The sequence below is a fragment of the Scyliorhinus canicula genome, chromosome 20, assembly GCF_902713615.1.
Source record: "Scyliorhinus canicula chromosome 20, sScyCan1.1, whole genome shotgun sequence".
NCBI classification, from domain to species: Eukaryota; Metazoa; Chordata; class Chondrichthyes; order Carcharhiniformes; family Scyliorhinidae; genus Scyliorhinus; species Scyliorhinus canicula.
Window position 1 is genome coordinate 15,359,586 of NC_052165.1, and position 25,655 is coordinate 15,385,240.

The 25,655-nt window shown below is 44.8% G+C and overlaps 1 protein-coding gene across 1 annotated transcript in view; it reads right to left on the bottom strand.

Moving 5' to 3' along the window:
• LOC119955155 (twinfilin-1-like) overlaps positions 1 to 17,999 on the bottom strand; it is a 55,932-nt gene extending 37,933 nt beyond the window's left edge. Inside the window, exons 1-2 of the mRNA XM_038781090.1 lie at positions 17,889 to 17,999; positions 16,667 to 16,872 (exon numbers count right to left, since the gene is read on the bottom strand). Coding sequence (XP_038637018.1) covers positions 16,667 to 16,772 — 106 coding nt within the window. The 5' untranslated portion in view covers positions 16,773 to 16,872; positions 17,889 to 17,999. The remainder of the gene's footprint in view (positions 1 to 16,666; positions 16,873 to 17,888) is intronic.
• Between the last annotated feature and the right edge of the window lie 7,656 nt (positions 18,000 to 25,655).

Sequence of the window (25,655 nt, forward strand, 5' to 3'; positions counted from 1 at the left end):
ACAGTTATCACTTCAACTGTACGCGATGGAAGTGAATGACCAAAGTAAACGATGCAACCACAGGCAGGTACGAACAACTAGAGAAGCTGGTCGTTCACTGCAGGCGGCAATCAGGAATATCTCGCAGATTCACAGAATATAGAACGACCATCACTCCCAGAGGTCCACTAGTCTCCAACAACGGAAATGGAACAACAACTGTTACCACGGCAGCAAGAAATGCCACGGGAATAACGCTCCCTGGAGAAGGAATATCATCCAGATGAATGGCCAATGACAGAGCACATGTTCCTTCAAGAGACCTGCACTATTTAGCGACCATGCGTGCAATTCATGGGTAGAGACTGATGAGAATAACAAACAGTTTGTTAACGCATGAGAGCAGTTGTGATGCAGTGGGTAGCTCACAGTTATACAGATAGTGCGTGCAGAGTTGTCTAGTGTTCGTTACGGTTCACTTGGGCTTTTATATACGTCACTAAGCGTCCTACCTGGCTTGCTACAGTCATGTGACCTCGAACATGAGGGAATGTCTGTGGCCAGCCATATAACATTCAGTTCTACACAGACATTACCCTGAAAAGACTATATAGTCTTTGAGCTCGTAACACCCTTTATGCACTTGTGGAAAGACACCAACAATGCTTTTTAAAAAAATAATCTTTATTTTTGTCACCAGTAGGCTTACATTAACACTGCAATGAGGTTACTGTGAAAATCCCCTAGTCGCCACACTCTGGCGCCTGTCTGGGTGCACGGAGGGAGAATTCGGAATGTCCAATACACCTAACAGCACATCTTTCGGTACTTATGGGAGGAAACCAGAACACCCGGATAAAACCCACACAGACACGGGGAGAACGTGCAGACTCCACACAGTGACCCAAGCCTGGAATCGAACCTGGGACCCTGGGGCCGTAAAGCAACAGTGCTAGCCACTGTGCTACCATGCCGCCCAGACACCAACAATGCTTCACATTACTAGGGGGAGTCGTCTCCATAGACTTGGCAGACTAACCCCTTAAACCCAGCAGAAGAGGGGGCTGTCACTGGGCTTCACAGATTTTCATTTGCAAAATAAAGATTTCTCTAAACCACGAGAGAGAGCTGCAGAGAAAGTAAATGAAGGCGCAGCAGAGGAGCTAAAGAGTGAGTTAGAGAGCACTAGCGAGCAAGAAAAGTGAGTTACACGGCAAGCTCTTTGTTCAATGTCATAGCCAGAGTGAGAATCCTGCACATCTCCAGTAAGGAAGTTATCACATTTGGAGTTAATGGTTGAATTGTGGTTCTGTTAGCCCAAATGCATCTGAGGCAGATCCGAGCCATGGGAGATTTCCCTCTACTTACAGAAACTGTAACCAAGCTGTTTACATAAGTAAAGCTGTTGGGAAAAGTCCCATTCTGTCAGCAAGCACTCAGGTTGCATTGCAAGCAGAGATGTAGAGGGCTGAGATCTGCCATGTTTGGCAAAATGGCTTAGCAAAAGCATTAGAAGTTCCTCATACTGTGTCACTATGGAAGGTGACTGCACGAGGCAAAGATACCTTTTTCAGGAAGAGAAGGATCATTTTTGTTCAGCTGCTGTCAGATAATTTAGCGTGATACTGTGGTGATACTGTCTCGTCTGGTGATTAAAAATTAGAAATCATGAATACTGATTTAATCAGATGACCATGGATATCACCACAGGCAGGATTAAAATACAATATAAGGAATGAGACAGCTGGGGATCAATAAATGCCACTTAGAATCATAGAATTCCTACAGTGCATAAGGAGGCCAATGGGCCCATCGAGTCTGCACTGACCCTCTGAAAGAGCACCCTACCTAGACCCATTCCCCCTCCTAACCTACACATTTTTGGACACTAACAGGAAATTTTATCTTGGCCAATCCACCTTTGGACTTTGGAAGGAAACTGGAGCATCTGGAGGAAATGCACACAGATACAGGGGAAAAGTGCACATTCCACACAGTCAGTCACCAAAATGCTAACCACTGTGCCACCGTGCCACATTTAATCAGTAAAAACCTATATAGAGAACCATACAAATTCTCTTACTGAAAAGTCATAAAAGAATAGACATTGAAGATGACACAGATTGTTTCCAATGAATGTGAGGCAGTAACAAGAAGGCATAATTTAAGATAATCGCAGAAAGAACTAAACAGGAGGTTAGAAAATCTGGGCCGGGATTCTCCCTTACCCGGCGGGGTGGGGGGTCCCGGCGTGTCGGAGTGGCGTGAACCACTCCGGCATCAGGCCGCCCCAAAGGTGCAGAATTCTCCGCACCTTTAGGGGCCAAGCCCTCACATTGAGGGGCTAGGCCCGTGCCGGAGTGGTTGGCGCTCCGCCGGCTGGCGTGAACGGCCTTTGGCGCCATGCCAGCCAGGGCCGAAAGGACTTCGCCGGCCGGCGTACGTCCACGCATGCGCCGGACGTCAGCGGCTGCTGACGTCATACCCGGCGCACGCGCAAGGGAGGGGGTCACCCGGGGGGGAGTTGGACAATTCCGCACCTGTAATTAGAGAGTAAAATTAAAAATGAAATGAAAATCGCTTACTGTCACAAGTAGGCTTCAAATGAAGTTACTGTGAAAAGCCCCTAGTCGCCACATTCCGGCACTCCCCACATTCGGGGAGGCTGGTACGGGAATTGAACCGTGCTGCTGGCCTGCCTTTATCGGCTTTAAAAGCCAGCGATTTAGCCCTGTGCTGAACCAGCCTCTTTTCCCTGGAAATGCCCCCACCAGCTCGCAGTGCTACTTTCGCACCTTGGCAATGCCAGGCTGACATCCAGATGGCACTGCCAGGATGGCACTGCCAGGGTACCCTGATGGCACCACCTTCCCAAACAGCATGTAGCTGGGGGCCTCCAATCCACTTGGAGACCCCCACAAGTTCCATTCCGTCTGATCCCTGTTTGTGGAGATCAGTAACAAACGGCACTCGCTCGAGGTCCCTGAGGATAGAACGGAGAAATCTCTGCGATAAACCATTTTGTATTTTACTTTAAGAAGTGAATTACATAGTTGCTTTGAAGAACAGGAATACAAAAAAGTATAAGGAGTGAGCAGGACGCATGGTACGGTAGTGCAGTGGTTGGCACAGCGCTGAGGACCCAGGTTCGATCCCGGCCCCGGGTCACTGTCTGTGTGGAGTTTGCACGTTCTACCCGTGTTTGCGTGGGTCTCACCCCTTCAACCCAAAAGAAATGCAGGGTAGGTGGATTTGCCATGCTAAATTGCCCCTTAATTGAAAAAAATAATTGGGAACTCTAAATTTAATTTTAAAAAGGAGTGAGCTGAGAGTGGAATTAATTGGATTAGAGGAACTATCTGGCAGATAGTTCATTTCCGTGAGACAAACTTTCTCTATGGGTCAAAATAAAATTAGCTAATCTGGTGCGAATTCTGAAATTCCCTCAACCTGGAAACCTCCCTGTCAGATTTTGATAAAAGTATTCACTTTCTATGTTGGTCTGAATTAACACATACAAATTTCATTTGAACGAGCTTTTAAGCAGTTCAGTTTGAATTTCTGTTCGTGAGACAATGGTCAGTAGTCAAAGCAGTTATGATACAGGAAGGTAATGATTTGAAAGAGCTACACTTCATGAGCTACTGTGCAGACTTTGTTTGCACTGGAGTGCTGAACTTGGTGCATTTAAGTGCTATAATCAGAGTTTGGTGACTGAGGGAGTTAGGTGAGGAGGGAGCAAGGTGCTCCTTTCATTTCATTCCCGCAAAGAGCGAGAAGGGAGCCAGGAGTTTACAGAGAGTGCAGCTGACTGGGAGCAGAGTCGGAGGGCGGAGGTCCAGTTGGTCTACAGGGGAGCTATATTCTGTAAAGTAAGAGGGGATGGAGGCTAGGGCAATTGCATGCTCCTCCTGTAGGATGTGGGTGGTGAGGGATACCACCGGTGTCCCCGCTGACTATACCTGCGGGAAGTGCACCCAACTCCAGCTCCTCAGAGACCGTGTTAGGGAACTGGAGCTGGAGTTGGATGAACTTCAGATCATCTAGGAGGCAGAGGGGGTTATCGAGAAGAGTTATAGGGTGGTAGCCACACCCAAGGTACTGTACAAAAGTAGCTGGGTTACAGTCAGGGGAAAGAAAATGAACAGGCAGACAGTGCAGGGATCCCTCGTGGCCGTTCCCCTTCAAAACAAGTATACCATTTTGGATGCTGTTGGGGGGGGATGACCTACAGGGGGAAGGCCCCAGCAGCCAGGTCTCTGGAACTGAGTCTGGCTCTGGGGCTCAGAAGGGAAGGGGGGAGAATAGAAAAGCAATAGTAATAGCAGATTCAACGGTTAGGGGAATAGATAGGAGATTCTGTGGTCGCGATCGAAACTCCCGGAAGGTATGTTGCCTCCCGGGTGCCAGGCCATGTCTCGGATTGTGTCTTCAGGATCCTGAAGGGGGAGGGTGAACAGCCAGAGGTCGTGGTGCACATTGGTACCAACGACGTAGGTAGGAAAAGGGGTGTGGAGATAATAAACAAGTTTAGGGAGTTAGGCTGGAAGTTAAAGGGCAGGACAGACAGAGTTGTCATCTCTGGTTTGTTGCCGGTGCCACGTGATAGCGAGGCTAGGAATAGGGAGAGAGTGCAGTTGAACACGTGGCTGCAGGAATGGTGTAGGAGGGAGGGCTTCAGGTATTTGGATAATTGGAGCGCATTCTGGGGAAGGTGGGACCTGTACAAGCAGGACGGGTTGCATCTGAACAAGAGGGGCACCAATATCCTGGGAGGGAGGTTTTCTAGTACTCTTCGAGAGGGTTTAAACTAATTTGGCAGGGGAATGGAAACCGGATTTGTAGTCCAGCAACTAAGGAAGCCGATATTCAGGACGCCAAAGCACGTAATGATGCAGTGGGGAAGGTAACACTGACAAAGGAGAGTACTTGCAGGCAAGGAGATGGGTTGAAGTGTGTATACTTCAACGCAAGAAGCATCAGGAATAAGGTGGGTGACCTTAAGGTATGGATTGGTACTTGGGACTACGATGTGGTGGCCATCACGGAAACTTGGATAGAAGAGGGGCAGAAATGGTTGTTGGAAGTCCCTGGTTATAGATGTTTCAACAAGATTAGGGAGGATGGTAAGAGAGGTGGGTGTGGGGGGGAGTGGCATTGTTAATTAGAGATAGTATAACAGCTGCAGAAAGGCAGTTCGAGGAGGATCTGCCTACTGAGGTAGTATGGGTTGAAGTCAGAAATAAGAAAGGAGCAATCACCTTGTTGGGAGTTTTCTATAGGCCCCCCAATAGCAGCAGAGATGTGGATGAACAGATTGGGAAACAGATTTTGGAAAGGTGCAGACGTCACAGGGTAGTAGTCATGGGTGACTTCAACTTCCCAAATATTGAGTAGAAACTCTTTAGATCAAATAGTTTGGATGGGGTGGTGTTTGTGCAGTGTGTCCAGGAAGCTTTTCTAACACAGTATGTAGATTGTCCAACCAGAGGGGAGGCCATATTGGATTTGGTACTTGGTAATGAACCAGGGCAGGTGATAGATTTGTTAGTGGGGGAGCATTTTGGAGGTAGTGACCACAATTCTGTGACTTTCACTTTAGTAATGGAGAGGGATAGGTGTGTGCAACAGGGTAAGGTTTACAATTTGGGGAAGGGTAAATACAATGCTGTCAGACAGGAATTGAATTGCATAAGTTGGGAACATAGGCTGTCAGGGAAGGATCCTCATAGATACAGAGCAATTACAAATAAAGTTACATCATTACATCATCTTCAACAGATTGTAATCCAGGTCCCACAGAAACAAAAGCCACTAAGAACAAATGGAAATAGCAACGTAATGTACTTCTTAAAGTAACTTGCTGCCCTATTGTCAAAAAAGAAAGCTTTTCCTCTAATAATCTCAATTGCTTTTCTCCAAAGGTGTCATCCTAAATTCAAGTTACTTTTTAGCCATTTCTTCAAAGCTGATGAAGAGGCTCCTAACTTTCCACAATACAATTAATACAAGATTCTACTGCTGAATCCAAACCATGGTTGACAAGAGAGGTTGAATGTCTTGTTAAGAGGAAGAAGGAGACTTATGTAAGGCTGAAGAAACAAGGTTCAGACAGGGCGCTGGAGGGATACAAGATAGCCAGGAGGGAACTGAAGAAAGGGATTAGGAAAGCTAAGAGAGGGCATGAAAAATCTTTGGCAGGTAGGATCAAGGAAAACCCCAAGGCCTTTTACACATATATGAGAAATATGACTAGAGCGAGGGTAGGTCTGATCAAGGACAGTAGCGGGAGATTGTGTATTGAGTCTGAAGAGATAGGAGAGGTCTTGAACGAGTACTTTTCTTCAGTATTTACAAATGAGAGGGGCCATATTGTTGGAGAGGACAGTGTGAAATAGACTGGTAAGCTCGAGGAGATACTTGTTAGGAAGGAAGAAGTGTTGGGTGTTTTGAAAAACTTGAGGATAGACAAGTCCCCCGGGCCTGACGGGATATATCCAAGGATTCTATGGGAAGCAAGAAATGAAATTGCAGAGCCGTTGGCAATGATCTTTTCGTCCTCCCTGTCAACAGGGGTGGTACCAGGGGATTGGAGAGTGGCGAATGTCGTGCCCCTGTTCAAAAAAGGGAATAGGGATAACCCTGAGAATTACAGGCCAATTAGTCTTACTTCGGTGGTAAGCAAAGTAATGGAAAGGGTACAGAGGAATAGGATTTTTGAGCATCTGGAAAGACACTGCTTGATTAGGGATAGTCAGCACGGATTTGTGAGGGGTAGGCCTTGCCTTACAAGTCTTATTGACTTCTTTGAGGAGGTAACCAAGCATGTGGATGAAGGTAAAGCAGTGGATGTAGTGTACATGGATTTTAGTAAGGCATTTGACAAGGTTCCCCATGGTAGGCTTATGCAGAAAGTAAGGAGGCATGGGATAGTGGGAAATTTGGCCAGTTGGATAACGAAATGGCTAACCAATAGAAGTCAGAGAGTGGTGATGGATGGCAAAAATTCGGCCTGGAGCCCAGTTACCAGTAGCATACCACAGGGATCAGTTCTGGGTCCTCTGCTGTTTGTGATTTTCATTAATAACTTGGATGAGGGAGTTGAAGGGTGGGTCAGTAAATTTGCAGATGATACAAAGTTTGGTGGAGTTGTAGATAGTGAGGAGGGCTGTTGTCAGCCGCAAAGAGACATAGATAGGATGCAGAGCCGGGCTGAGAAGTGGCAGATGAAGTTTAACCCTGACAAGTGTGAGGTTGTCCATTTTGGAAGGACAAATGTGAATGCGGAATACAGGGTTAACGGTAGGGTTCTTGGCAATGTAGAGGAGCAGAGAGATCTTGGGGTCTATGTTCATAGATCTTTGAAAGTTGCCACTCAAGTGGATAGAGCTGTGAAGAAGGCCTATGGTGTGCTAGCGTTCATTAACAGACGGATTGAGTTTAAGAGCCGTGAGGCGATGATGCAGCTGTACAAATCCGTGGTAAGGCCACATTTGGAGTACTGTGTGCAGTTCTGGTTGCCTCATTTTAGGAAGGATGTGGAAGCTTTGGAAAAGGTGCAAAGGAGATTTACCAGGATGTTGCCTAGAATGGAGAGTAGGTCTTACGAGGAAAGGTTGAGGGTGCTAGGCCTTTTCTCATTAGAACGGAGAAGGATGAGGGGCGACTTGATAGAGGTTTATAAGATGATCAGGGGAATAGATAGAGTAGACAGTCAGAGACTTTTCCCCCGGGGGGAACAAACCATTACAAGGGGACATAAATTTAAGGTGAATGGTAGAAGATATAGGGGGGATGTCAGAGGTAGGTTCTTTACCCAGAGAGTAGTGGGGGCATGGAATGCACTGCCTGTGGAAGTAGTTGAGTCAGAAACATTGGGGACCTTCAAGCGGCTATTGGATAGGTACATGGATTATGGTAGAATAATGGAGTGTAGATTAATTTGTTCTTAAGGGCAGCATGGTAGCATTGTGGATAGCACAATTGCTTCACAGCTCCAGGGTCACAGGTTCGATTCCGGCTTGGGTCACTGTCTGTGTGAAGTCTGCACATCCTCCCCGTGTGTGCGTGGGTTTCCTCCGGGTGCTCCGGTTTCCTCCCACAGTCCAAAGATGTGCAGGTTGGGTGGATTGGCCATGATAAATTGCCCTTAGATTATCATAGAATTTTGGACACTATGATTAACCTAGGACAAAAGTTCGGCAGAACATCGTGGGCCGAAGGGCCTGTTCTGTGCTGTATTTCTCTATGTTCTATGAATTTTATGATTTTGGAGGTGCCTTGGGGTTTGGATTCAGCAGTAGAATCTTGTATTAATTGTATTGTGGGAAATTAGGAGCCTCTTCATCAGCTTTGAAGAAATGGCTAAAAAGTAACTTGAATTTAGGATGACACCTTTGGAGAAAAGCAATTGAGATTATTAGAGGAAAAGCTTTCTTTTTTGACAATAGGGCAGCAAGTTACTGTAAGAAATACATTACATTGCTATTTCTATTTGTTCTTAGTGGCTTTTGTTTCTGTGGGACCTGGATTACAATCTGTTGAAGATGATGTAATGATGTAACTTTATTTGTAATTGCTCTGTATCTATGAGGATGTGTCACTTGTTCACAATGGTAAACTCCGAGAGCCCAGGGAATAATAGAGGGATGTCTGTCTTCAGTCTGCATGACTTCACTCACAGAGGCGGAGTGACACCACATGACCCGCGCTCTAAGCCATGGTTGAGGTAAATTTGGACTATTTTCAAATAAGGGATGGGAATTGGGAATAAAAGTTGAAAAATCAGAGCCTTTCTTGGCACAGTTTTACCATGGCTTCTGAAGTATAATTCGTCTGAGACACAATAACATCATTTCAGAGACAGCAGACGAAGGGCATTGCTGTACTGGCAGCACTCGAGGAATCCAAGAGCCCTGAGGATGAGAACCCTTAATGTTGTCTTCACTGGTTTTTGTTGAGTATATGTAAAATAATAACCTTTATCAGTGTCGCAAGTAGGCTTACATTAACACTGCAATGAAGTTACTGTGAAAATCCCCTAGTTGCCACACTCCGGCGCCTGCTCAGGTACAACTGAGGGAGAATTCAGACTGTCCAATTCACCTAACAAGGAAGCCTTTCGGAACTTGTGGGAGGAAACCGAAGCGCCCGGTTTAGCCGGCACGGTAGCACAGTGGTTAGCACTGTTGCTTCGCAGCGCCATGGTCCCAGGTTTGATTCCCGCTTGGGTCACTGTCTGTGTGGAGTCTGCACGTTCTCCCTGTGCCTGCGTGGGTTTCCTCCGGGTGCTCCGGTTTCCTCCCATAAGTCCCAAAAGACGTGCTCGTTAGGTGAATTGGACATTCTGAATTCTCCATCTGTGTACCCAAACAGGCGCCGGAATGTGGCAACTAGTGGATTTTCACATTGCAGTGTTAATATAAGCCTACTTGTGAAATAAAGATTATTATTAATATAAACATCTAATTGATTCAGAAATACTAGTTGTTAGTACCTTGTTCGATCAAGCACAACGGAGGACCACATTTGTTAGAAATGAAGAATTTGGAACTGAGAGATTTTCATTAAACGGGTTTTATAACCTCAAAACCTTACGTCCTGACTGATTCAGATCAACTCAGATATCAATAACAGACAGAGGAAATCTCCAAAGTGTTCGAGGGAAATAATAATTGAAGGCAACGGCAGATCAGGTTTAGGTGATAACAGTTTATTTAAGTAGGGACACCCAGCAGAGGTTCTGCACTTTACAGGTCATCATAGTTAGATTAACCCACTCACAAAATTGTCTAATGTAAACGAGTCTTAAACAAGCTGAGAAGGTATAGTTTAGTTCTTGTCGTTCTCTCCTCAGAGTCACCTTTTAAAACTACGTCAAAGGGTTCCTTGAGATTAATAGCGCGGCACACTTACAATTCATAATCTACCAAGATTACACTCATCTGATGCTGCATCCCGGACAGAGACAATGTGTGTGAGCTTCCTGTGTGTGTACAGCAGCATTAATATACACAGGTGCATAGCAGGTGAGGAAAGGATCAGAACTCTGCAGGCTGTTATCTATTGTGACTGACTGGCAAGTGTCATACTTGAATAATGGCCATTTAGAAGTAAACTTAGAGGGTGACCTTCAGCCAGTGAATAAATACTCCAACAAGGCACCAGAATCTCCAGGAACGAGGAAGGATAATAAATCTAGGAGAAAAATGGGTAACACATGAAATGGGTAAGAATGGCACGGTGGCACAGTAGTTAGCACTGCTGCCTCACAGTGCCAAGGACCCGGGTTCAATTCCGGCCTCGGGTGACTGTCTGTATGGTGTTTGCACTTTCTCCCCATGCGTGAGGAATTTCCTCTGGGTGCTCCGGTTTCCTCCCACAATCCAAGGATCTGCAGGTTAGGTGGGGTTATGAGGCAGGGGAGTGGGCCTTGGTAAGATGTTCTTTCAGAGGGTCGGTGTAGACCCGATGGGCCAAATGGCCTCTATCTGTAGTAATTCTATGATGCTACAGTTTTTCTAAGTCAAGGATGGAAATGTAATTCCAATTTAAATGCAACATTTTAACACAAAGGGATTTCCTCTGCCCTTGATACAGCGCATTATAAAACAAATCCAGCACAAGATCACAGTTACAAACGAAAGGGAAAATGCTGGAAAATCTCAGCAAGTCTGGCAGCATCTGTAGGTTCTCTCCCTACAGATGCTGCCAGACTTGCTGAGATTTTCCAGCATTTTCCCTTTCGTTTCAGATTCCAGCATCCGTAGTAATTTGCTTTTATCACAGTTACAAACCAACTTGCCAATTCGATTTAGTCACAGCTCGCACACTACAGCAACACAAATAGGAAGACAAATAGGAGAATACATTCTCCTGTTTCTGACTGTAAGGGACCTACATTTGCCTTCACCAATTTTTTTCTCTTCATGTACCCATAGAAACTTTACAGTCAATTTTTATGTTCCCTGCCAGCTTATTTTCATACTCTATTGTCCACTTCTTAATAAATCCCTTGGTCCTTCTTTCTAAACAGCTCCCAATCTTCAGACCTGTTGTTTTTCTTGACCAATTTATATGCTACTTCCTTGAATCAAATACTATCCCTAATTTCCTTGGTAAGCCATGGATTGACCGCCTTTCCCATTTTACTTTTGTGCCAGACAGGAATAAACAATTACTGCAGTCCCTCCATGCGTTCTTTGAATGTTTGCCATTGCCTATCCACTGTCATCCCTTTAAGTAGCATTCCCCAGTCGAGCATAGCCAACTCACGCCTCATTTTATCGTAATTTCCTTTGTTAAGATTCAGGACCTAGCCTCAGAATCAACTACTTCACTCTCCATTTTGATGAAAAATTCTATCATATTATGGTCACTTATCCCTAAGGGGTTGCGCACAACTAGACTGCCAATGATTCCATTGTCATTACACAGTACCCAGTCTAGGATGGCCTGTTCTCTAGTTGGCTCCTCAACATATTGATCCAGAAAACCATCCCTGTATACACTCCAAGAATGCCTCCTCTATGGTATTGGGGCTAATTTGATTTTCCCAATCTAGATGCAGATTAAAATCACCCATAAATACAGTCGTTCCTTTATCTCAATCAACTCTAATTTCCTGTTTAAGTTAATTCCCAACAATATCACTACAGTTTGGGGATCAATATATGACGCTGACTAACGTGTCCTGCCCCTTGCTGCTTCTCAGCTCTACCCATGCAGATTACGCATTGTCAAGCTAATATCCTCCCTCACTATTGTATTAATTGCCTCCCTAACTAGCATTGCAACCCCACCGCCTTTTTCCTTTTAGTCTATCTTTCCTAAATTATGAGTACCCCAGGACATTCAGTTCCCATCCCTGGTCACCCTGCAGCCATGTTTCCGTAGTCCCGACTATATCATTGCCTTTCACGTCTATTTGTGTGATTAGTTCATCCACTTTATTGTGAATGCTCCGCACATTAAGGCGCAAAGCCTTGAAACTCGTCTTTTTAACATTACTTGTCCCGCTCCCAATATTTTTCACTGTGGCACCTGTTTGAATCTGGCTTTCGGTTTATCTGCCCATCACTTTTCTTATTCCCTTTTCTGTCTTTTGTTTTTGTCCTTATTTCCTCCTCCTCTGACTCCTTGCATAGGCTCCCATTCCCTTGCCATATTAGTTTAAACTTTAAACAAGGTCATCAGATCTAGGAGGTTACCTTGTCCATATTTGAACTGATGCCATGAGGTTTCATGGAGTCCACAGTCATTGACAAGGATTCTCAGGACCATTCCCTCCTGACTATACGCCGCTGCGCCAGAGGTAGGATATACCCAAGGATAGAATAGAATTTCAGTACAAGTCCCCAGATGTTAGTGAGAGATTCATGGAACTCCATAGAACCCCTGCAGTGCAGAAGGAGGCTATTCAGCCACTGGGTCTGCACCGATCCTCTGAAAGGGCACCCTACCTAGGCCCACACCCCATCCCGTCTCAGTAACCCCGTAACCCTACCTAACCTGCACATTTTTGGATACTAAGGGGCCATTTAGCGTGGCCAATCCACCTAACCTGCACATCTTTGGACTGTGGATGGAAACCCACACAGACAAGGGGAGAACATACAAACACCACAGAGACAGTCACGCAAGCCAGATTGAAGCCGGGTTTCTGGTGCCGTGAGGCAGCAGTGCTAACCACCCTGCTTCCATGCCCACCCCCCCCCAAAAATAAAATGTTATATCATGCAGACAAGAATAGAGAGTGACAATGATAGATTCAGATGAGGAAAGATGGGAGGAGGCTCGAGTACAGTATAAACATTAGCATGGGCTGCTTGGACCAAATAATCTGTTTCTTTGTCACTTCTAGGTTCATAAGATACAGGAACAGAATTACGCCATTCGGCCCATCGAATCTGCTCCGCCATTCTATCATGGCTGTTATGTTCCTCATTTGCTACCTACAATGCTACAGACCAAGAGCTGGATTGCAAAATCAGCCAGAGCTTTTCCTATGTAATCCTCTGAAAGTCAACTGAGCAGGGTACACCATTGCTTTATGTGAATATGATGCCTACAACAATGTTGAGTGGTCCATCTAATTTTATTCTTCTTGTACCATTTTGTAGTGCTATCATGCAACTGGGTGGCTTGCAAGGTCAGTTCAGAGGGCAGGCAAAAGACAACTGCATGTGGGTCAGGAGTCACAACAAGGCTAGACAACAAAGGGCAGCACGGTAGCATAGTGGTTAGCACAGTTCCTTCACAGCTCCAGGGTCCCAGGTTCGCTTCCCGGCTTGGGTCACTATCTGTGCGGAGTCTGTACATTCTCCCCATGTCTGCGTGGGTTTCCTCCTGGTTCTCTGGTCTCCTCCCACAGTCCAAAGATGTGTGGGTTAGGTGGATTGGCCATGCTAAATTGCCCTTAGTGTCCAAAAAGGTTAAGTGGGGGTTACTGGGTTACGGGGATTGGGTAGATACGTGGGCTTGAGTAGGGTGCTCTTTGTAAGGGCCGGTGCAGACTCGATGGGCCGAATGGCCTTCTTCTGCACTGTAAATTCTATGATTCTAGACTGCATCAAGGTACCAGGTTTCATAAGGCTATTAGTGAACCAGTTGGCTTTTTATAATATTCAGATAGTTTTATGGTGATCATTAGTGATACTAGCTGTTCATTCCATATTCATTTAATTAGCCAAATTCAAATTCACACACTGAAATGGTTGGATTTGAACCCACGTATCCAGATTATCAGAAAAGTCTCCGGCTTACTCACCCAGTAACAACCACTACACTGCCATTCTCAAGCAGTCTCAGATAATTTCTGTCTGGTGTCACATGAAAAAAGACATAATCATCCCAATTTAATACAGTGCAATACCAACAGGACATTCATTTACAGTGTCATGGGCCCAGCTGATTTTTCTTCCTTGCCCATTCCTTTGCTTCTCTGTCACAATAAATCATGCAGCAGTTTATTGAATAGCACTGAACCTCACTCAACTGTGGACACCAAATTGTGAGTATTTGTTGAGATTAAGGTCACTGTAAAATAAGGGAAGATGATGTAGCAAAAGAGAAGATCTTTCAGGGTAAAAGTGCAGGACAATTTCCCCCATCCTTGACTGAACCTCCAAAAGAATATGGGCTGCGGGGTAGCAGAGTGGTTAGAACTGTTGCTTCGCTACGCCAAGGACCTGGGCTCGATTCCCGGCTTGGGTCACTTCTGTGCAGAGCCTGCACGTTCTCTCCGTGTCTGAGTGGGTTTCCTTCGGGTGCTCCGGTTTCCTCCCACAAGTCTCGAAGGACGTGCTGTTAGGTGAATTGGACATTCTGAGTTCTCCCTCTGTGTACCCGAACAGTCACCAGAGTGTGGCGACTAGGGGATTTTCACAGTACCTTCATTGCAGTGTTAATGTAAGTCTACTTGTGACGCTAATAAAGATTATTATTATGATTACTATTATTAGAATAGCTTTATATTAAAAATATTCTGTTGTCACATTCAGGCCTGGGAGAGTTATAATCCTAAATGTTGCAAGGCCGTCTGCTGCCTGCAATATTTCACATGCATGTTAGAACATGGGCAGTGTGCTTACAATTGTTCCACATGTGCTGACTACATGCAAGGCTCTTCCAGCTGTGTAGGGCTTCATCGCCTATACTCTATTTTCACCAAAGGACTGATTATAAGTAGTATATTACAACCATTATTCCACATGTGGTTACAGTAGTCTCCATTATCATTCACTACTTTACTTTTACTTAGCAATAGGACAATTTAGTCTGCTAAAGGCTCGTGCACATTACAGATGTGTAGGAGATGAAGCTTATCATTAACAAGTGCAAGGAGTGCATGGATTCTTCATCACGAAGATTGTGCCAATCTTTTCAGCTACTTCTTGTTGTATCTCTCCCTCTCTCCAGCATAATGATTCAAATTGCCTCCTACACTTCGCCCTCCCCCGGTCTTGGAAACATCATTTTCCCTAGTTACTCTCTCATTCCCTCTCATTCCCTCTCTCAGCTCCTCTTGTTTAGGAAACACACCCGCCCCATGGCCCTATTTCCATTACATTCATATGTTAACCCATCAGCTGCCTGCTCTCACACTAGCTGACATTATATTGTGTCTTATTTCTCAGGCATTATTCGGTTCGCTTTCAAAACTACAATCATCACGCCCCTTTCTCAAAACTAACAAGCTACTGTCCCATCTCCTGCCTTCCCTTCCTCTCCAGGGTCCTTGAATATGTTATCACCTCATTTTCCTCACAACTTCATTTTGAATCTCACCAATCTACACTGGCTCTCTACCCCAATATTTTAAATTTTAAATTTACAGATTGAATCTCTTCAAGTCTTGCCTCTCGCCAACTCTCAACTCCCCCAGGCTTTCAACTAACCTGAGCTTTGTGGCCATGTCTTTGCACTCTTGTACATCTCCCTCTTGTCCATAATCCTGTTTGCTCATATTCTCTTTCTTTCATTTCCTCTAAATAAGTGCAAATATAAAAATGCTATACTATTTTATCAATTTTGCTACTCAAGGTCAGAATAATTGATGATACTGCAGACCTTGTGACAGTAATAAAGATTATTAGATTATTGTTAGATCAATTTAGTTTTTAAATCATCGTGATATTGAATGTTCATGGTTTTATATGCCATTGTCAAATAAAATGCTATTGACTACAGTGAAGCATATGATCATAAGAAACCATAAAAATGTCCTGATGTGTCAACAACTCCCTTACTGATATATCAGGTGACTACCAGGATTGTAGAAGCTGAATTAGGTGGGTGGCACAATAGGGTGGCACAGTGGTTAGCACTGATGCCTCACAGTGCCAGGGGACTGGATTCAATTCTGGCCTTGGGTGACTGTGTGGAGTTTGCATGTTCTCCCCGTGTCTGCGCGGTTTCCTCCTGGTGCTCCGGTTTCATCCCACAGTCCAAAGATGTGCCGGTTCGGTGGACTGGCCATGATAAATTGCCCCTTAGTGCCCAAAGATGCACAGGTTGGGTGGGGTTGCGGGGATAGGGCGGGGGAGTGGGCCTGGGTGGAGTGGTCTTTTGGAGGGTTGGTACAGACTTGATGGGCAGAAGGAACTCCTCCTGCAGGGAGTCTATGAACTTTGGTCTCCTTCATCTAGCAATTCTATGCTAAAAAATAGTGACCATTCTTAACCACCAAGACTTGTGCTCTGATTTAAAATACATTTATTTTGGGGTTGTAGGCCAAGGATTTATATCAGGAGAAATTTAATTACATTGAATATATATTCTACCGAATAGTTAAAATGGCTTTTACTGTCTCAAACATCTTTTAACGCTCCACATTAATAACTATTAAATGTCAAATTATCACCAAGAGATTCGACAATGCTGATCTGTTATTCGGGAAGTACATTGTAATGTACATGGAAACTAAATGGTGCGTTTTGTAATGAGACCTGATGAGATTTCCATCTCCAGGCGTAGCCAAAGTCTACAACATACTTCAATAAAATCCTACCACAAAGCACGCCAATAGTTTTCAACCTTCCACCCTCATTCATAACTGTTTGGAAAGGCACTGAAAAATTAGATTCGCGGTTTATTTCAGCATCGAGCAGATTTGGTTTGTTGCAAAATGAACAGATTTTCCCCCCTTCCTTTTTAGATTTAAAGTCTGACGCTGTAAGGTTTGTACCTGGAATACCGGTCAGATGGGACATTGTGTTCCTGTTGTCCTTGGGTGCCAGCTGCAATTCCTTTGAAGGTTTTATATTCGATGCCGCTGCCGGTGATGCTTCCATCCGCCCCCGGGACAGTCTCTTGATTCTCTCGCAGTCCCTGTGAGATCCGGTACTGAGTCAAACGGGAGACGAGCTCTGTGCACAGACAGAGTCGGAGAGGCTGAACAAGGTATAACAGTCGACACTGTAATTTAACATCGCTCAACAGTCAAATCATTAACGTTCAGACTTTTTTGCAAGCAAATTTAAAAAAAATGTATATTCAAATAAAACTGCATTATATTTCACATGGGTACCGACTACACAAGCAGAAAGAGGGATGGGGGGAGGGGGTCCTACAATCAGAATTTAGGGAGCTAGAATGCAATGTAGGCACTCCGGATTACCCCCAGTGCCACGCACAAGTGAGTATAGAAATAGGAGGATAAATCAGATGACTGCCTGGCTGAAAAGATGGTGCAAGGGAGAGAGGGCTTTAGATTCTTGGGACCAACTCTGGGGGAGATGTGACCTCTACAGGCCAGATGGGTTGCATCAGAATAGAGCAGGCACCAATTTCCTTGTGGGGTGACTTGAGGAGGATTTGAACTAACCTGGCAGGGGTCTGGGAACCAGGAGGTAAGACTGGAGGTGAAAACCATGTTGCAGTTGGAGAGGATTGATAGCACGAAATAGCAAGATATTAGATTGGTTAAGTGATAGAGGGGAAAGTAATGATGTCTAAATTAGGGCTCTAGAGTATGTATGCGAATGAGCGGAATATGGTAAATATAATTGAGTTGCAGATGCAAGTCTGGGAGTCAGGAGTTTTACTTGGCATGGCTGCCGGCCCCCCACCCCGCAGGATTGGTGCCGATTTTGCCGTCATAAAACACCACAGTTCCCAGCTTCTGAAACTGTGAATCCAGCCCGATGTGTCAAGAACAGAGACCTGGCTCAAACAACAGCACTGGGTATAAAATATTCCTGGATACATGTGTTCAGGAAATATAGGAAAGGAGGAAGTTGTGTATTTGCATTATTTTTTATCAGCTCTAGTCAAGCTCTGTTGTACTGATGTAGTCACCAAAGTGAATACGTACGTCCTAGTGCAGGAAACAGAGAGAGCAGCCATATAAGAGATAACACATCAATAAATTACGCTGTTTTAAACCTCTGTGCACCCTAGCACCATACCTCCAAAACAAAACATGAAAACTGGCGATGAGGACTAAACGTATGCTGGCTAGCCACTTAGGAAGAAGAAATTTACCGAGAAAAATTGGAGAAAAGAAATGCTGCAAAGGAAAACATTTCAGCTAATGTGACACATGCTACAGAGAACTAACAGGCTAGGTGGATGTGAGTAACGATAATCTGCCTGCAGAACAGATTATACAGCTGTCTGTGATAAATAAGAGGCTGAAGCTTGGGTTGTTGCCGTGTGTGTGAGGGAATCAGGGTAGCTGCTGAAAACGCAGTTGTAAAGTGTGCAGAGGGGAAACCTTCGACAGGGAAATGGCAGGAGTTTTCAGCGTCGTGGGGCCCTGTGATGAAAATTTGGAGCGATGAAGCTCCTTTTTTACAAATTCATTTATGGGCAATGCTGGCAATGCCAGCATTTATTGTCCATCATTAATTGCCTTTGAACTGAGTGGGCAGTTAAAAGCCATTGCAGAGGGACGTTAAAAGTCACATTACTTTACTTTACACATTACATTAGGGCAGCACGGTAGCATGGTGGTTAGCATAAATGCTTCACAGCTCCAGGGTCCCAGGTTCGATTCCCGGCTGGGTCACTGTCTGCGCGGAGTCTGCACGTCCTCCCCGTGTGCGCGTGGGTTTCCTCCGGGTGCTCCGGTTTCCTCCCACAGTCCAAAGATGTGCGGGTTAGGTGGATTGGCCATGCTAAATTGCCCGTAGTGTCCTAAAAAAAAAGTAAGGTGAAGAGGGGGGTTGTCGGGTTACGGGTATAGGGTGGATACGTGGGTTTGAGTAGGGTGATCATGCCTCGGCACAACATCGAGGGCCGAAGGGCCTGTTCTGTGCTGTACTTTTCTATGCTCTATGCTCTATACTGTGGATCTGGAGTCACATATAGGTCAGAACCTAAGAACTAGGAACCAGGAGTCAGCAATTCAGCCCCTTGAGCCTGCTCTGCCATTCGATACGATGTGGTCGACACCACTGGCCTTCACAAATCCCCTTCAAAGGTGAAGGTCATGACAGAGGCTTCGGCACCTCAGAATATTAACCAGTTATATTCCTTCAGGGGATTGTTGAACTAATGTGGATTTTGTCCCAAACTTGGCAACAATTCTGAAACCATTATATAATCTCTTGTGTCAGAACAAGAAGTGGAAGTGGTCAGATTAATGCAATAATGTTTTTGTGCAAGCCAAAGAAATATTTCTGAAATCTGAAGTTCCCATACACTTTGATCCTACATTACCTCTACAGTTAGCTCGTAATGCATCTCCTTATTTCGAGTGATCTGTTTCTCTAATAGTGCACCACAGATAGTCATTATAAGCAGATAAGAATATGGTGCAAAACTCAAAAATTTACAAAATTGAAGACACTATGATTGATAATCTTTTATACTTCCACTGAATTGGTTATTCATGAAGGTCCAACCTTTTCTCAACCTTGCCCCTCGCCTGAGGTGTTGCGATCCTCAGGTTAAACCACCTCCAGTCTGCTCTCCCTCTCAAAATAATAATAATAATCACTTATTGTCACAAGTAGGCTTCAATGAAGTTACTGTGAAAAGCCCCGAGTCGCCACATTCCGGCACCTGTTCGGGGAGGCCAGTATGGGAATTGAAATCGCGCTGCTGGCATTGTTCTGCATTACAAGCCAGCTGTTTAGCCCACTGTGCTAAACCAGCCCCTGTGGCAAGCAGCCTGTAGTCATCGGGGACTATGGTGACTTTACTTTACCTTTATTTATCTGAAAACATATATTCATTCACGATATAGCTTCTGGAAAAAGTCTGACTCATTGCGTCATTCCTATTCGGGTGACATACAGGGTGCGATTTGATGGCCTTGTCACATCTGACTCAGTGTGAAGGTGAGGCCGTTGAATCTCACGAGAGCCCAAGGCAGGATTCGCGAGATTTAACATTGTCTTGGGAAACGTTGTGACCTGGACTTTGCCTTCACTGGGCGTGAACCAGATCTGCATATTTAAAAATATGCCTTTGCGGGATTCTCCCAGCGCTCAACTCCTAACAGCCACACCTGGGAAATCTTGCCAGGGCACCATTTGGTTTCTACAAATGTGGACAAGTCGTTATGGCACCTGGGAGAAGGGGGGGGGGGCATCTCCCAAGCCATTAGGGACCCCTGGGTGGTCGGGGACTGAGCAGGGTTTCTCACACTCACTGCCAGGTGCCTGGGTGGTACTGCCAAGCTGGCAGGAGAATGGTCAGGGTGCCAGGTTGGCACCAGCAGGGATCGTACCTGGGAGGGCCATACCAGGTTGGGGGGCCAGGGGGTAAGGGAGATAGGTTGGGCTGGAAATCCCCGAGGCCAAAATAAATGGAAAAGTGCCGTTGAATAGCGGGTGGTTCTTGGCTCTGCAGCTGCCGGGAAACAGCCCGCTAAACACGCCCAAAACCGGACATAGATTTTTTTCCGGTTAAATCGCACCCATAATGTGAGCATTGTGGGACTTGGAGTTCTTATTAGATGTAGAATCCCTACAGTCCGGAAGGAGGCCATTCTGAATTCTCCCTCAGTGTACCTGAACAGGCGCCGGAGTGTGGCGACTAGGGGCTTGTTAGGTGAAATGGCCATTCTGAATTCTCCCTCAGTGTACCTGAACAGGCGCCAGAATGTGGCGACTAGGGGCTTTTCACAGTAACTTCATTGCAGGGTTAATGTAAGTCTACTTGTGACGCTAATAAAGATTATTATTATGATTACTATTATTAGAATAGCTTTATATTAAAAACATTCTGTTGTTCACATTATTATGAAAAGGTCTTTTCCAAGAATGGGGATATTGTCAGTAAAATATGACACGAGGTAAAACTACAGGAATTATATGCCAATCATGACACCCAATATATATTTAAGATATCATTTTGGTGAATAAATAGGCTACTGGCTACTTAAGAGTGGAACTACTTAATATGTGGAGGATAAACAACAGACTGGTTGAGCTGAAGAGTTTTGGATATCTGAAGGTTTTTCGTGGAGATTTTTTGTTTTTATGGGATGCAGTTGGGAGTATCAAGTTAACTTCATAAAAATACCACATCACAAACTGCAAACTTTGAAAAAGCAGGTGTATCTGAAATACTGATTCTGTGCAATACATTCATGTTTATATAATTAATCCTGAGGATCAATAATGTCTGAAGATTTAGTGAAAATTTTCCTTTTATCAAGTTGATACTCGAGATGACTTGGCCTGCATGCTTTATCAAAGGCTCCCTCCAATCTTCCTGAGCAGCTTTTCAATGTTAATCCCATAATTTGTGGTAATCATCTAAAATACACCCAACAGATGGTGGAGATTTACTTACCTGACCATTTTGTTGTTAAACAGAGGTTAACACTGCTTAATATTGACATGTTCTGATCAAAGGACTGCCATAGAATGTTTATTCAGAATGTTAAGATTATATATATTTTGGTGTACATGTATGGAATATTCAACCTGACAATCATTTCAGCTATGGCCTCCAGTCAATAGACGTGCTCGGTTGAAAATCTGAAGCAAAACTTGAGCATCCCTCTGGATAACCAAACTCCTCAAGTCTGATTTCCAATATCTTTACCGTTTTTTGGGAGTGAGAAATCAGCTCCAAAATCAGTATAAGATCTTGTAACGGTTACAATTCAGACACGCTCCCAATGATCGGAAATTTAATCTAATGCATTGTCAGATGGAAAATTATATGATGCAGAGTAAACCATCCTCCTTTTAACATTAAACCTGTCACTGGATAGTATGCCTCATGCCACTTCAACAAAAGATTGATATCAACGTGACTGGCATCAACCACAACAGACTACTAGCAAACAGGTTTTTTTCGTAAACACCTATTTTCAGGAACAAATATTTGAGATAGATTATGGACAGTCTACTACACTGGAACAAATCTGGAAACAATTCGAAAGGAGTTAATGAAACACATCAGACAAGACCCTTTGAATTCTTGATAAACTTCGAGGAATTACTTCTCAGCAAAAATGGAGCAACATTGTCCCTCAACAAAACAGAATAATCCTTGGACAAGGTACATAAAGACAAACTTAAATTGTACTTCTTCCCATTTGCCATGACGGAACATGCTGAGCTACTAATAGATGAAATGCGTTGGTGTTTTTTTGATTATTACTCTTAACCACTTTCAAGAAATGCTGTTTTCTTTGAAGTATGGGTTGTAAAATGAAGATGAATTGACAATCGAACCAACAACGCTGGCAGCAAAAAGAGTAAAGAGGCTGATTCAGTTACTGGGATTAATCAGTACATAATTGTTAAAATACACACTTAATTTTATCTGACTTATCTCAAAATGTTAGAAACATCAGCCCAGGTTTTGTGGTCAAGCTGTGAAGCATAGCCACTCGCTAGTGAGCTCGAGAGATCTAGCGATTGCTGTGGTGACAGCTTTAGCTCCCTCGAGCCGAAATTGTAATGGCAATTGCAAGTGCAGTTTGATGAGAATTCCCAGCCTCCTGCTGCATTGATATCATCATGACTTTCAAACAGTCAATCACATTAAAGAATTCTCAGTTAGCAAACCAGGAAAAGAAAAGCACTCAAATCAAATCATTTTTAAGAGTTTTACAGAGCAAAATAAACTTTGGGACACACACATGGGGTTCAGGTAAAAGCTGAAATATCACATAGAAACTTTTAAAAAATGATTTTTAAAAAATATCCAGTAATTTATCACAGTGGAGACATTTAAAATATAAACTTTATATTTTTTGGGATGTTGTTAAGGGTCAGATGAGAAGAAATTTCATCGTGCAAAGGGTTGCAAATCTTTGGGATTCTCTACCCGAGGGTTGTGGATACATCATCATTGAATATAATTAGGACAGTGAGAGTCTGATTGTTGATCAGGGGATATGGGGCACTGTTCAGAGGTCTTGTTACACCCGACTTGGTGTCTCGCAAGATTTGCGATACTCGAAACATCTTGAGAGATTTAACGGAATCTGGCGAGACATCGAGATGTGGATCTTGCCCAGCGGGATCTAGATCTGCATATTTAAATAAACCTTTAGGCTCAGTTCAATATATGTCCGCCAGATTCACCTGGTGCCCAGGTCTCACCGGCCCCGCCGAGGAACCTCGCCAGAGTGCCGTTTAGCACTGGTCCACACAAACATTGACCAGTTGTAGCAGCACCAGGGTGGGGGTGGGGGGGGGGGGGGGTGTCTCCCATGTCATTGGAAACCCCCGGGTGGTCATGGACAGGCCAGGATAGTTTCTTGGCACTGCCAGCCTGGCGATGCCATCTGGGCTCCCTGGCACTGTCAGGGTATCAGGTTGGCAATGCCAGGGGCCTCCCCAAGGTTGGCGGGGTGGTGATGGGGATCACAGAAATATGTGGGGGGGGGGGGGAAAGAGAAGAAATGATTGGGAAAGCCGGTCAAATTGGCGCCCCGATCTGAAAGAGCCTTTCCCGCTGGTTGGCTTCAGCGTGCCGGCAGGAAATCCCTTCAGGTGCGGCCTCGACAGATTCTCCCAGAGGTAAAGAAAAAACCCCAGCAAAGTGCCATTGGATAGCAGGATGTTTCTTGGCATTGCAGCTGAAACGTGACTATAGGGACTGGGTGGGAAAGTGGAAATGAGGTGGAAGGTCAGCTCCAGTCATACCCAATGGCAGAACAGGCTCAAGGGCTTGTATGGTCTACTCCCACTCCATTTAATTTTTCTTATGTCTTTATAATTCAGCAGTTGTTGGTACTCAAGTTGCAAAACAGTTGGACCTTACGGAACAAGGGTCAACTTTTTAAATGGGTTTCTAAGCAATATGGAGAGTATAAAAGGGAAATTATTGACAAGATTAATTGATTTTGCTGATTGCTGGCTCTGTTGAGGGGGGTGGGGGGGGGGGGGGGGAGACAGGGTCCACAGCACAGCTTGTAAGGAAGCAATCTCAATAGTGAGGGATGCAGACAGGTGTTTCTGCAGGAGGCTCAATTCCCTTTTTAAAGTCTATCAAGCTCAAAGCAGCTCCAAAGATTTGGATGTGCGACATCACAATCCTACAATTGCTACTTGATAATATAACTGCAACTGTCTCGAGTGGGAGATCTGAAATAGACACCTTCAAATTCTGGACAGGAATAAGCAGTGGGGAGAACAGAGGACACCCTTATACGCGAGTTGGGGCTGGGGGGGGGGGGGGTCAGATGTCGCATCGGGTGATTGCAAGAATGGGACGTCATTTCTAACTGGCCTCCCGATCTCTCCCTTCATTGAGGAGTTCCTGCGAGGGTAAACATTGTGTGATAATCCCACATGATTTGCAATTGACCTGACCATGGTTATTCACCTCAAAAATCAATTGACCTCTGGTGTCTGTTAAATACTACCTAGATGGAAAATTCTTTAACCTCAGTCACCTCCGTGCTAAAACTAAATTGACCACCAGTGCTATATGATCCAGACTGCAGTATTGATGTGCACTCTTGCAGATTTGCAAACTGCTCTTGAACCCTTCAATTCTGCATGCAAGGAACTTAACCTGTCCTTGAATGGGTGGCACGGTAGCACAATGGTTAGCACTGTTGCTTCACAGCGCCAGGGTACTAGGCTCGATTCCCGGCTTGGGTCACTGTGTTGAGTCTGCACTTTCTCCCCGTGTCTCCATGGGTTTCCTCCGGGTGCTGCGGTTTCCTCCAAGTCCCGAAAGACGTGCTGTTAGGCGAAGTGGACATTCTGAATTCTCCCACTGTGTTCCCGAACATGCACCAAACTAGAGGATTTTCACAGTAACTTCATTGCAGTGTTAATGTAAGCCTACTTGTGGCAATAATGGATTATTATTATTAATTTTGCCAAAACTCATACCAATCTATACCTGATCAGCCAAATATTCCACCTCTGGTATACTTCCCATGCCTTGGTAGCCACCTCTTTCAAAGTCCCATCATTGAAGAGGAAATCTAACACTGGATTTCTAACACATGCCAGCTCATCCTTATTCAAACAACAGCAGCGAGCTTTTCACAACAAAAGATCTCCACAAGTCAATAAAAGTCTCGATGTACAGCGCTGTTGTCATCACCACAGTCCTGCAGTGCAGTGAGACCTTGACTGTGCATGACTGTCACATGGAGCACGAGAGAAATTCCATCAGCATTGCCTTTGCCGCCTCCTCTGGAACAAGCACGAGTGGTCTTCTTTAAGCCGCTCCACAAGCATTCTGGTAAAACTGAAAAATTAACTTTGATGACAGGAAGCTGTGTCCAGGTGGATGAAAAGCATCTTTCCTGCTGTATCCGGATTTCTCAACTTTAAAATGGCCAATGTTCCAGTGGAGGACCAAGAAAATGCATCTAAGGCACTCTGGAGTTCTTGTTGTAGCACAGCCGCAATTACTTTAATGACTGGGAGCTTGTTAAGAGTCGCTCAAAATGGTCCACCATTCTTCACACAAAGGAAAGAGAAGCAAATCCTGCATTTCAGATTCCCCTACCCCACCGGACACCCTGCCCCATGCACCAAATTATCTGTGGCTTGTGAATTGGCCTATTCAGTCACAAGACCACCCATGGCAGAAGCAGATTTATTTCCCTTAGGAAAACAACATGAGCCGGGATCCTCCGCTATCCGGCTCGGCACCGGTACGGCCCGCCGCGCCGGATAGCGGAGAATCCCGGCTCATGTTCCTGTCAAGCAGAAGCTATTTACAGCAGAAAATAGCACTTAACCACTTTTACATTCCTTACCCAGTCCACATGATCTAAACATAGAACAAGC